The sequence below is a fragment of the Poecilia latipinna genome, unplaced genomic scaffold (genome assembly GCF_001443285.1).
Source record: "Poecilia latipinna isolate Pla-1442-1.1 unplaced genomic scaffold, P_latipinna-1.0 Scaffold1626, whole genome shotgun sequence".
Taxonomy (NCBI): domain Eukaryota; kingdom Metazoa; phylum Chordata; class Actinopteri; order Cyprinodontiformes; family Poeciliidae; genus Poecilia; species Poecilia latipinna.
This window is the reverse complement of record NW_015114242.1, coordinates 26,591-39,902: the sequence shown is the minus strand read 5'-3', so window position 1 is coordinate 39,902 and position 13,312 is coordinate 26,591. Positions and strand designations below refer to the sequence as shown.

At 43.7% G+C, this 13,312-nt stretch overlaps 1 protein-coding gene across 2 annotated transcripts in view; it reads left to right on the top strand.

Annotated features, from left to right (window-relative positions):
• The window catches only part of arid1aa (AT-rich interaction domain 1Aa), a 30,037-nt gene that overhangs the window by 13,274 nt on the left and 3,451 nt on the right, over positions 1-13,312 (top strand). The window contains exons 3-19 of one of the 2 annotated variants that reach the window (XM_015059390.1): positions 129-728; positions 821-916; positions 2,635-2,875; positions 5,558-5,647; positions 5,758-5,928; positions 6,809-7,130; positions 7,528-7,673; positions 7,771-7,856; positions 7,958-8,167; positions 8,281-8,485; positions 8,627-8,762; positions 8,842-9,011; positions 9,099-9,297; positions 10,885-11,010; positions 11,564-11,654; positions 11,769-12,606; positions 12,691-12,821. In XM_015059390.1, coding sequence (XP_014914876.1) covers positions 129-728; positions 821-916; positions 2,635-2,875; positions 5,558-5,647; positions 5,758-5,928; positions 6,809-7,130; positions 7,528-7,673; positions 7,771-7,856; positions 7,958-8,167; positions 8,281-8,485; positions 8,627-8,762; positions 8,842-9,011; positions 9,099-9,297; positions 10,885-11,010; positions 11,564-11,654; positions 11,769-12,606; positions 12,691-12,821 — 3,858 coding nt within the window. Of the gene's footprint in view, positions 1-128; positions 729-820; positions 917-2,634; positions 2,876-5,557; positions 5,648-5,757; positions 5,929-6,808; positions 7,131-7,527; positions 7,674-7,770; positions 7,857-7,957; positions 8,168-8,280; positions 8,486-8,608; positions 8,763-8,841; positions 9,012-9,098; positions 9,298-10,884; positions 11,011-11,563; positions 11,655-11,768; positions 12,607-12,690; positions 12,822-13,312 lie in introns of both variants that reach the window. The other variant, XM_015059389.1, reaches the window with a different exon arrangement.

Below are 13,312 nucleotides of genomic sequence, written 5' to 3'. Positions count from 1 at the left end.
ATCACTGTCCATCTGAAGGCTAACATCTGGATTCTGAATAGATAACCAAAAGTAGATGTGACCTTAAATTGTTTCCAGTGGAATTCTGCGTTGACTAAAATTGAGGCGTACATATATTTTTATTTCAGATGGGATCTTATGGCCAGCAGGGACCAGGGGGCTACGGCTCTCAGGGCCAGGCGCCGTATTACAACCAGCCAGGTCAGGCTCCACATCAGAGCCAGCAGCAATCCCTTTACTCCCAGCCCCAACCCGGTCAGCCTGGGCGGCAGTCGCCTTACCCCGGGCAGCCCCACCCTCCATCTTCAGCACCACACAACCAGGGGGCACCACCGTATCAACAGCCCCACATGCCCCCACAGTCCCAGGGTCCCCTGCCTGGCCCGTCCCAAGGCGCCCCCCAGTCTCAGCCACCTTACTCTCAGTCGCCTGCCACGCAGCCCAGCCAGTCTCCGTATGGCCAGCAGCAGGGGCCTCCCACTCAGACTGCACAGCAGCCAAGTTCCCAGGCTCCCCCCGGATCCCAAGGCCAACCCAGCTACCCAGGGTCCTCACAAGGCCCCCAGCAGGCCCCTCCGCAGCAGCAACAGCAGGCGCAGTCCCACCCGCAGCAGCCACCGGGACACGGCCAGCATCCACAGGGGCCGCCTGCAGCCTACCCGCCAAACGCTCAGCAGCAGCAAGCACAGCAGTCACCTTATCAGCGCTTTCCTCCTCCACAGCAGCAGGTACGTGCCCTCTGCCTTGGATTGTGCTCATTCTTCTCTGTATATGTGTTTCTATTAAGCTTGTGTGTGTATGTGTGTGTGTGTGTGTTTAGGAGATATCCCAGGACTCGTTTCAGTCCAATGCTCCTGCATCCTCTCAGCCCAAATCTGGTCCAGAGGACGGTCAAGGCCGTCCATCCAGCCTTCCGGTCAGTAATGCTTGTTAAATCACTTTTTTTCTTTTTTTTTTCCCACCAAGACAGTTTGTAGCTGTGCAAATGCAGCTTTATTACACAGCTACATTTCAGTACCAATCAAGAATTGCATCTTAAAATGGACACAATTTGTTTTAAAAGCTCTGTTTTATAGATTCCTTTGATTATTACTATAAAATCAATTTTTTTGTGTTTGTTTTGCTTCTGGATGATGCTGGTGGAAATTATTCTGTGACATTAGGGGTTCTGTTTGAACGCTGCAGCACTGGGATTAATTTTTTTTCTTTTTTGCTGTGATCTGTATCTATTATTTTAGAAATTGATGTAATTTATGTTCAAAGCCATTTTGTTCCCCGGAGCACAGAGACCAAACATTCTATGTATGTGTCACAAAGGAAAATGTGCCTGATTCAGACTTCATGGCTGATTTCTAGATTTTGTGAATAGAACTGATTTTATTGGATTCTGATTTGAAAATTAATAATGCATTTGTTTTTCTATTGGTGCCGAGAGTAATTTATTTTAGATGAAGTGTCATCACCGTGTGTGTGAATAAGATGCTGAATGCATTAAACAGAGTTCTACTCTCTCCTTACTACAGCATTTAGTCTCTTATGAGTGTTTAAACTGAAAAACTGCCAACATTTCTAAATGCAACATAAATTGAAAGCATGTAAAGATGAAACGGACGCACTTAGGTGTTGTGAAAGTATTGCTCTCTCTCGCTGTCTTGCATGCCGATGGTGATTGTGTGTTCAGAAATCAGAAATGTTCAGTTTGAGGTTTCTGTCCGGTGGCGGCTCAGGGCCGTCATTTCCAGAGAAGTCTTAGCGGTTCACTTAAGTTATTGTTGACCATTTAACTGTTTGTATTTGACTGCATGAATTTCACGTCGACCAGAGACGGTTAAAGCTGCAGCTTACTGCTTGTATCTTCCGTGTACTTATAAACGACAGTAAAGAAAGACACTGTGACCCTACAATCACAATTTCGTAATATTTTGACTAATTGACCAGTCTTTGGTTGTATCTGTTCGTCTCTCCAGGCATTGTCGGCATCGCTATCAATATGCTTTGGGAACCAATTTATTTTGATATTCCTGTTTATTTTCTTTGAGCTCTTTGTGCTTCCAGAAAGCACAAATATACACAGAGTATCAGAGTACAGGCTGACCTGGTGTCAGTCAGTAATCTTTGACCTGAGACTAGATGAAGTAAAATCACATCAGTGATAAATCACTAAGTTAATCTGACTTTAACGCTGAAGCTTCTGCTCGTTGGGATCTTAAGACTCACCCCCGTGTGTTTTTATTTGCGTTTATGGAAGCCATATATCGCACAGGTGTTTTAAGGAGTCTCTTTTGTTTATTGAAGTCACGTGGAGAAGAGGCTGCCTCTACATGCTGACTCTGCTTGCTCAACATCCTACAAACCTTAGTAACCATGACAACCCCTGGCAATAATGCACACTCACTTTCTCTCAGAAAAAGATAAATAAGGACAAAGGCCTCCAGGGATGTTTGTGTGAGCATGTGTAGTATTTGAATCTATGCCACTCACGTGTTAACACGGAGGAGTTGTTGCGTCACGTTATCTCAGCTGATGCACAAAGAAACCAGTTCAGTGCTGATTGTAAATCGGAACGGCTCTGACATTTTTTTATATATTTTTTACTCTCTCTCTCTCTTTAACTGGCCGTCTTGTCATTTCCAGGACCTGTCCGGGTCGATCGACGACCTGCCGACGGGCACGGAGGGCGCCCTTAGTCCTGGCGTGAGCACGTCCGGCGTGTCGAGCAGCCAGGGAGAGCAAAGTAACCCCGCCCAGTCGCCCTTCTCTCCGCACACGTCCCCCCACCTGCCAGGCATCCGAGGCCCCTCGCCTTCTCCAGCTGGCTCCCCCGCCAGCGCCAGCACACCCCGCACAGGCCCGCTGTCACCCGCCAACTTGCCAGGTGAGCTGATGGCTTTTTCAGGCAGATGAGGAGGATACTTGATAGATTCCTGACGTCTTACTCCGATTACATTTTTGAATTACAGTCTGAGGGTAGTGGTGTTTCAACCTTTCTGGTTGGTGTTTAGATGTAAATCTGAGTTTCAAGACAATTTGCTTTTTAAAGTGATTTTATTTATTTTTTTAATGCACTTCCAAGCTGCCTATTTTGTGAAATTTTAGACAGGATCGGAGGTGATCGGCAACAAAAATGAGTCAACACGCTGGTCTGCTAGAATAAATGTGTCTTTTATTCCACACAGATTACAGCAAGGCAATGCTCCACAGCAAAGCAGTTATTCATACACTGATACGTGATGCTATATATTGTCCTCTAATATATCTATCGCTCTTACCTTGACACAAGGATCGGAGAGCCGTCGATCCAGGCAGAGTAGCAATCACATGGCCGGGCGTCCGTACGCGACCCACGGCAGAGTTTTGTGTAATTTTCTAAGTTGACTGCGAACAAGAAAGTTCTTTCAAGGAACTTTTTTTAGCCATTTGATTCTAACCTGAGGGACATAAAAAAAAGTCTTCACAACTGAACTGATTAATCAGTTGAACTTCAGTGTATGCTTGTATAAATATTAAATTTTAAACGGGATATTTTATCCCTTTACTGGGAATTCATTACAAAGCATAAGTTACAGGTTAAACTATTATTTGCTTCTGTCTGATCTGTTGGTGCAAAAATTGTCCAACCCGCTGGTTTTCCAACTTTGGAGACGAATAAAAAGTTTGATTCCATAACTTTAGCTGACGCCTCGAGAAAGTGTCCAGGCCTCAGCTCTCTGCCGGGTTCTGTTTTTCCTAAATACATTTTCAGATACTCTTCATCTGCTGTAGATAGATACACTTGTTTTCACTTTGCTCAAGGACGCGGTTCTGCCAGTCTGATACAAGGACCAGACAGAAAAGGATTGGAAAGAAAACTGCTGAAAGACATAATCTGGAGAGTTAAGACAAATTAAAAAAGATTCTCAAAGCAGTCTGGCTCCTTGGAAAATAAGAACAAGACATGGGAGTTTAAATTGTTTGTACAAGCTCTTCATTTCATTTTTCCATCTCTTTTAAAAGGAGCGATTGTAATTCTTTTACTACTTTATAAACACAATGCCCTCACATTAAACTAAAAGCTTGCGAAAAACAACAAGAGAATTGGCACGACTAGTAAGCCTCTGATGGTGTGAAAACAGCGAGCGACATTTTTGCAGCTGTTCTGATGCGTCACCCAAGGTGTACGTTTTAGCTAGCGATCTAGGAATGTAACATTCATCCCTTTCTGAACAATGATGCAAGTTCAGCGTCTCACAGATGAAGTTTGGTTTATGTGAGGCTGGTCATTTCGATAGACTTTTGTCACATCTTATAACCATTTGTATAAAATCCACAGAGAGGGAGGCACTGATCAGAAGTTTGTAGCAGATTTTCTGTTTTTTTTTTTTTTTGTGTTTTTTTTTTTTTTGTTNTTGCAAAGTTTTGACCTGCCTGTACAGATTTAGTTTTTGCTGGAAATAAATAGGAAAAGCGGTAAAAATATTTTCTTTACATTAAGGGCAGAGATGTCATAGCATGTGTAAAAGAAGTTTTATTCCCTATTCTAAAGGACAAAATGTATGTGGTTCACATTTTGAACTCTAATTTATATATTTATTAGCTTTGCTAGCATTAGCACCCTTCACAAAAAAACTTCAAAGATTTAAGGCACTTTTTTTTTTTCACCATGTTTTGTGGCAGCATTGATGTGGTGAGCAGGGGGTTAAAGTCAACCTACCTCTGTCACATCCCTAACTAGCCTAGCTAGGTAGGCTCCGCCCCATATCAGCTTGGGATTGTCGTATTAGCGAATCACGGTGTGCAAAACCAACTAAGAGGGAACTACATCCAGAAATAATTTGCAGAGAGAAGAGTAAGAAGGAGAGATTTATGTTTAATTTGAAAGCATTGTTTTGGTCAACAACGGGATGGATACACTGTGTTCGTCTGCCACTATTGTTATAAAAACAAGTAGTGTAGGGAGACATCCCAATGCAGATTCTCTGAGTGCCGCCGACGTCATGCTTAGCTGTGTATGACGTTTCTGAAAGTCGTTTCTGAAAGCCGCGCTGCAGATTGTGGTCTCGCCATGTAATTTCAGAAAGGCCAGAGGCAGATCGGAGGCGGTTCGTCTCTGCAGGTTTATGGTGGGAATGTTTTGTGACGGTGCATTACTAGAGAGTCGATCCTTATCTTGACTCTGAAATTTCCAAACGGCTGGCAGCATTTCCAACTCCAGCTTGTTCTGTGACTTCAGTTAAAAACGAATAGTAATAAACTCAGCCTGTCCCAACATGCACGTGCATGTCTGTGCAGCTGATTTTCTAAGCAGCTCACTGATCCCGGAACTGGTGAACTCTGGGCCGCCTTCACTCAGCAGCGACTTCCACACAGAAGAGTGTCGCTCTTATCCCAATCTTGTAGCACTTGCTAATGTATTTATTGATCAGAAAAAGATTGACGACAAACACAAATGCTCCGTCAATCAAGATTCAATGTCATAAACTGCAATCTGCTTTTTGGAGAATACGGGTCTGGCTGTGTGAATCAACCCCTCGCTCCCCGATTAAACTTAAATTGACTCAATCTTCTGGTTTTTGCTCAGGGACCCAGATGCCTCCCAGGCCATCCAGCGTTCACTCGGATGGGACGCTGCACCCTGGAATGAGCCAGTCTCCAATGGCGCAGGACAGAGGTTTGTTGCTGTCTTAATTAAATGTGTGCACTAAACTTAGCAGGTCAAAAATAGTTTCTGTTGCTTCTCGTTTTCACCGGCATATTTTCCTCTTCCTTTTTGTGTTTCAGGGTTCATGCAGCGAAACCCTCAGATGCCTCCCTACGTCTCCCCCCAGTCGGCCTCTGCACTGTCACCTCGGCAGTCCTCTGGAGGACAGATGCATCCTGGGATGGCGCCTTATCAGCAGAACAACTCCATGGGTGGCTATGGGCAGCAGGGAGGACAGTACGGTCCCCAAGGTTGGTGCTTTAAAATTGTGCAACAGCCCTTGGAGATTGCCTGCACAGGGCTGATATTTATAAATGATAAATGTCGTCTTATTTTAAATCTTGCTGGTGAAACTAGCTAGACATCGCGTCAGGCCAACCTATAGAAACAATTTTCTTGTCTCCATGTTTAAAACCATGCTATTGCTGGTCCTTCGCTCTGCTTTCAAAGCTATAAATAGCCGCCATGGAGTCAGAGAGTCAGCTGATGTTGCACAGCCTCCTGTCAGTGGAGCTCAAACTCCACGAAGGCTTGTTGCTCTGCTAGCAGATTGTTAAATAAACTCGCTTATTTTGCTATAACTAAAAGCTCCTAATTATAAATTAAACATCCATGTGTTGCATTGAATATGCAAATGCATTCACACCATTAGAACTTATGAGCATTAACTGTATTTTTATGTTTTTAACAAAAATATTTTGAGTGGTATGTGAGATATGTTGTCAGGCCCCTTTACTCTAATGCCCCTCAAGGCAATTAAGTCCAAGCAGTTTTCTTCAGAAATGAACTAATTTCTTAGTAAATGGGCCCACTTCTGCTGAGTTTAATCTCAGTTTTATCAAAATTTCTACACATACTTGCACAGTGAGCTGCACCACTATTTCATATGTAACATGTAGGCTCAATGCAGATGTTTTTGTCATTTTATTAAAAACTATCAGACATATCTCAGTTTGAGTTTGGGATAATCCTGAATAAACTATTCTGAGAAGAATTCCGTAGTTTGCTACAGAATATTGGTGAACATATTTTCACTTCTTTGCCAAAAATGAGGTGCATTTTCTTTGTAGCTACTGTAGAATTCAGGCTAATAATCTACTTGAACATTTCTTTACTTACTCTTTATTGTAGGTTATCCCCGCCAACCAGCCTATGGGAACATGCCCAATGCCAACTACCCTGGACCAGGCATGGGCTCCATGAACCCCATGGCGGGCCAGGCGGGAGGCCCGCCGTATGCTGGCATGCCTCCAGGGAGAATGCCTCCGAATCAAATGGGGGCTCGTCCCTACGGCCCCAATATGGGCCCCAGCATGGGTCCAACCATGCCTCCGAACATGGGCAACATGCCGCCCCAGGTCAGTTCAGGAATGTGCCCACCTCCAGGGATGAACAGAAAGCCCCAGGATCCTGCAGCCATGCAGCACCCCTCCAGCAACTCCATGCTCAACAGGTTGGTTTACAGTTGGTGTTCATCTGCACACCGAGCACAGTCCAGGGTTAAACATCCTGGGCATTTCTATAGACTACAGATGATGTAGCCTTCTTACAAAACACAGACTTAACCCTTGAATTTACCGGCAAAATCGAAGCTGCAAATGAGACCCAGAATTTACACTTCTCATTTCCTGTAGATTGCCTAAAATAATTGTAGAAGTCTGGAAATTTGACATTTTCTAATGAAAATTCTTGTCATTTCTAAATGCGACTGACATAACCGTTTTCTACTCTACTAACGCACAAGACTGTCTTCCCCTGAATGGTAAACCATATTGGCCCCTCCATAAACGGGGACTGTGCTCACACCTGAACTGTTAACGCTATATTCTCCTTGGGTTTTCGATTTGCAGAATGCCCGGGTACCCCAACATGTCGCAAGGCATGATGGGTTCTGGTCCACCGTATGGGCCACCGATGAACAGCATGCCTGGAATGATGAACACTCCAGGTGGATCGCCTTATCCCATGGGGCCAAACATGGCCAACAACACAACTGGTAATATAACGCATACAGATATGGCTGTTGCTTTATATAGTCATTTGTGTTAACATGGGAACTTTGTAGATAATTGGAACCCTTTCCTCATCTGCAGGTATGGCTCCTAGCCCAGAAATGAACAATAAGATGAATAACAAAGTGGATGGCGGTGCAACGCCAAAACCAGAATCAAAATCAAAGGTACTGCTTTTGCAACGGTTGTGCATTTCAGTGTTTATTGGTAGCTGCAGGACCTTTACAGATTTTAAAATTGTTTTGAATTTCTTTCGGGGATCAAACAGAAGTCCAACTCATCCACGACCACATGTGAAAAGATAACACGCCTCTACGAGCTGGGACCAGAGCCAGAGAGGAAGCTTTGGGTGGACCGTTACTTGGCCTTTGTGGATGAGAAAGCAATGGGCATGACCAACCTGCCCGCCGTGGGGCGCAAGCCTCTCGACCTCTTCCGGCTCTACGTCTCCGTTAAAGAGATCGGAGGAATGATGCAGGTGAACACGGCGCCCAGAAACAGACGACGAGCTAAAAAAAATCCCACTCTTTTTTTTTTGTCTTTACGGTCTTATATTTTTTCTAATTACTGTGTGCCTTTTCTTTGCGGTAGGTGAATAAAAATAAGAAGTGGCGTGATCTAGCCACCACTCTGAATGTGGGTACGTCCAGCAGTGCTGCCAGTTCTTTGAAGAAACAGTACATCCAGTGTCTGTACGCCTTCGAGTGTAAAATAGAGCGTGGTGAAGATCCTCCTCCTGAGATCTTCACAGACAACAAAAAGAACCAGGCCGCTAAAGTCCAGCCGCCCTCTCCAGGTTAGAACTCCCCTCGTCTTTTCAGATAAAACATGCCTGCTTCCTAAAAAAAAAAGAAAGACTTTATTTCCTAATTAAAACCTTGTACCTTATCTGTTTGCCCTCTCTTCTTTCAAACTGAAGCGTCCCTCTGCTCCACAGCCGGGTCAGGGTCCCTTCAGGGTCCACAAACGCCCCAGTCCACCAGCAGCTCAATGGCTGAGGGGGGCGACCTTAAGCCCCCCACGCCGGCATCCACTCCTCATACCCAAATGCCCCCCATGCCACCTGGCCCTAGGTCAGTATCTTTAATAGTAGAGCCAGGCTCACAATGGGCTGATAGTTGGGCTAATTTCTGTTGGTGCTTTCTTTCTCAGGAACAGCGTAAATCTGCAAGACCCCTTCTCGGACGGAAGCGACCCCGCTTTTCCCAGAAAGAACTTGACTCCCAACTCCACCTATCAGCCCGGCATGAACACAGCAGACTTGCCAGGGCGAATGGGCCCCTACGAACCCAACAAGGACCCCTTCAGTAACATGCGGAAAGGTGGAAGTCCTCAGACTTATCTGAAGCGTGACGGCCATTTACCAGTCATCAGGTTTTAATCTGCTGTAATTGTGACTGTATTTTTAGTCGGGGAGCAGTTTCTGCCTGCTAGCCAGGGCCCTAACAACGTTGTGGGTGACCAGCAGCAGCAGCAGCAGCAGCAGCAGCAGCAGCAGCCGCCGCCACAACAACAGCCTCCATTCAACAGAGGACCGCCTGGGGCCATGGGCACAATGCCAATGGGGCCCAGACAACAGTATCCCTTTGGACCAGGCTATGACAGGAGGTAGGATCCACTAAAGATGGCATTTTGAGGAATATTTATTAATGGAAACTATTATTTCTGATAAAAATGTTCTTAACCCTTTCCATTTAGTGCAGAATTACGCATTGGATATATTTATTTATTTTTTTATTTTAGAGATGCACAGATGACAATTGCTGATACCAATTTTAGATTATTCCTCTTTCTCTTTATAAACAATGGCCCTCCTGCCATTGGGGATGATGGTCTAATTTGGCAGAGATTATGTCACAATTTGTGTGTGTGAAAGCAATAGCTATATAAAACACAATTTTACAGTTTTAATACAGAGACAGAGCGGCTGATTTGACATTTTACACAGACATCCCTTACCAGCGATTTGCCCGGCTAGCCAAGTCTTAGCTTGCGTTCCGTAAAACTTCCTTTAATTATGAAATCTTCAAAAATGCTGCCAGGATTTCCAAATCTAGGATAATTTGCAGACCGATGAGTTATAAAAGAAAAAAAAAAACAACAGAGACTCTGATGTACTTGTTGAGCTTTTCTGCCGTCTGCTAAAGATGTTGCTCTTTCACAGCCTGAACAAACTGCAAAGCGTATCTTAAACATGCCCATCTAGAAAATGGTTTACTTCTGAAATAGCTTCTTACACCTCTGTGATCTTCTCACTTGGTACTGAAAATGGTAAACTGAGTATTTTCCTTCAGTACAGGGATCCACACCAAGGAGTGTTGGTGAGACCTGGAAGTACTTGCAGTTGAAATCAGATGTTTATGCACAATGGACGCACAACCATTTCCCCCCCACAAATTGACAATAATTCAACAGTCTTGGTTTAGGACAGATCTACTTGCCAAAATTATTTTTATTTGCTAAAAGTCAGAATAAACAGCTTCTGTACATTAAGATAGCTTTGCCATCGCACAATATCAGAAAGCCGGATGATGGCAAGGCTTTGAAAGGTTTTGATTGGAGAAATATATTCACACCTCCTTTCAAGGAAACTCCTCCAACAAATTGTTTCCTTGTGTGCCATCATTTAAAAGAACTGAGAACCTCCACAAGTCTGCTTCATCTTTGGATACAATTTCCAGATGTCTTGAAGTACCACATTCATCTGTTGAAATTATTAGGATTTTATCAACGTTTAACCGGCGTGGGAAAAACCAGACATCGTACCTTTTAGAAAAGAGATGGATGGATTGTGTGTCCCAGGGATGAACAAAATACCTTTTTAATTGCAATATTTAACAGAAATATTGCATTTTTAGTGTTGTAATGTTGACCAGCTGTACTTACAATTTAAAATAAAGAACTCTAATAACATATGCATTCTTATTTGATTCCTTATTTTGTTGCTGTAGTCCAGTTTTGCACATTTGCTGAGTGGATTGACAGATTTTAAAGCATCTCTAAATATATTGTTGTATGTCGACAACAACCTGAAACGCTTTAGAGAAGAACCATAAAACGTTAGACTGGTGTTTGTTCCAGGATTAGTGTCCAGGCTAACATTTTGTTTTTCTGCTTGTCACCATTTAATATGTGCACAAACAAATCTTTAGGTAAACTAAAAATCTTCCACGTCCATTGTCCTGCTTTTTCTAGACCAGAGCAAGGAATGGCCCCAGAGGGCAACATGGGATCTGGACCTCCTCAGCCAAACCCGATGATGCCTGCCAACACCGACACGGGGATGTATTCTCCAAATCGCTTCCCACCACAACAGCCACGGTAAATTTAAAGAACACTTGAGGCGAGATGCTTGGCAGACTTTCTGGCCTCGAACTAGCTATTATTGAGAACTGATCTATTTTCATGTAAAAGAAAACTTTTGAAACTTAATGCATTCACTTCAAAGTCATAGATGAGAAATCCATATGTGACAGAAACATTACAGAAATACTTAAGTTTATTGTTTGATCCTATTTTGTTTTAATCTTTCCACGATAGTAACATGATCCAACTAAAAAATACTTTATTAATCTAAAAAAAAAATCTAATATTGATACAGTGCAGATACTTTTAACATGAAATTTCCAAGAGTCCTTGAATACAATCAATATTCTAGATAATGCAGAAAGCTCTTCTCTTTTTGTATTTGAATGTGTTGAAGAGAAATGTTGCACACTGTTTAAAGGTGTGGCCCAAATTCGACCAAAATTGTACTGAAATCTAAATAATTAACAAAATAAAACTATGTGGGTGTATTTTGTGTTGAAATCCAGTGTGTAAGTGTACGACCAATATCCTTACTTATCAAACTGACAAGGCATGATATTTACAGACATGATTCCTATGGAAATCAGTATCCTGGACAAGGAACGCCCCCTACTGGTTCCTACCCAAATCAGCAGCCTGGAATGTACCCACAACAGGTATAATGTCTATCTGCAATAGACAATCTCTGACTATTGTCCATGTGATGTAATCAAATAAATTAAAAGTACAGTAGCGAAGCTTATTTTTTTTTAAATTTTCATTATTTGTAGGGTTATAAGCGTCCTGTGGAGGGAGGGTACCCCCCATCAAAACGCCATGAGGCAGAGTACAGCAGTTCTTTCCCTGGTGGACAGCAAGGACCACAGCAGCAGCAACAGGGTGGCACCGCTGCTCCATCATCAGGACAGCAGGAGCCGTACAATCAGTACAGCGGCAGCGGGCCCTACCCGGGCCCTGATCGCCGTCCACCTGGCCCCAGCAATCAGTTCCCATTTCCCTTTGGTCGAGAACGGATGCTGGCAACAGCTGGGCCCAATGCTCAGCCTAACATGCCTCCTCAGATGATGCAGTCGGGGCCCGAGGGCCCTCAGGGGGGCATGTGGCAGGGACCTCGAGACGTGAACTATCAGAATTACCCTAGACAAGGTGGGCCTGGGGGGCCAACGCAGGGACCCGGCTACCATGGCATGAACCGCCCTGACGAAATGATGCAATCAGACCAGCGGATGAATCACGACGGCCAGTGGGGGGCCCAGATGGGCCCTCGGCAGCCTCCCTACGGTCCAGCCGGGCCTGGACAGCCCATGCCTCGTTCAGTCCAGTCCAACTACCAGCCCCCTCAGGGCGTGCAGAACCACATTCCACAGGTGTCGAGCCCCGCCTCCATACCCCGCCCCATGGAGGCTCGGACATCACCGAGCAAATCTCCTTACACGCACGGGTTGATGAAGATGCAAAAGGCCGGCCCCCCGGTACCTGCATCCCACATTGTGCCCCCTCCAGTGCAGTCGCCTCTAATAAGGCGAGACATGCCTTTCCCCCCGGGTTCCGTCGAAGGAACACTTCCTGTCCTTAAGCCACGACGGAGACTCACCATGAAAGATATCGGTATGACGATGTTCAAACACTTTGCTTTAAAGTATTTTTAAAGAATAATTTTATTAAATATAATACTTTCTCTGAATGTTGTAGGAACTCCGGAAGCCTGGAGAGTCATGATGTCCTTAAAGTCTGGTTTATTGGCTGAAAGTACCTGGGCCTTAGATACCATCAATATTCTGCTGTATGATGACAGCAGCATAGCAACCTTCGATCTCAACACGGTAAGACTCATCATTCCCTTTACAATAAGCACGGGTTGGTGTGAAATTCATGACTCTTGTGCAGTCAGAAAATTTTATCCCAGGTCTCAGTAACTGATAAAAGAAATTAAGAGCATAAAGAAATTGTTTCCATAATTTTATCACTATTATCTAATTGTTGCCTTCTACCATTCATTTACTCCTATCTCTATTCTTTCTTTCTTTTTTTTTTGTTGCTCCAACATCCTCCCTTTTAGCCATATCTTTGTTTTTTTTTTTTTTGCACATTTTAAAACCTATTTAAAATAAATAACTGAATTTTACTTGAAAGAAAGCCTGGAAATTCAGAACATATACCTTGAGTGAAATTAGAAATTACAACGGTTACACAATATTTATATTTTTTTGTTCAAATATAGCATTTGTGTAGTTATTTAATTGCAAAAAAAATGCAACACTTTGGTTTAACTAGTAAAATAGTGTTTAAATTATGGCAGTTGTGGCTTTTTAGC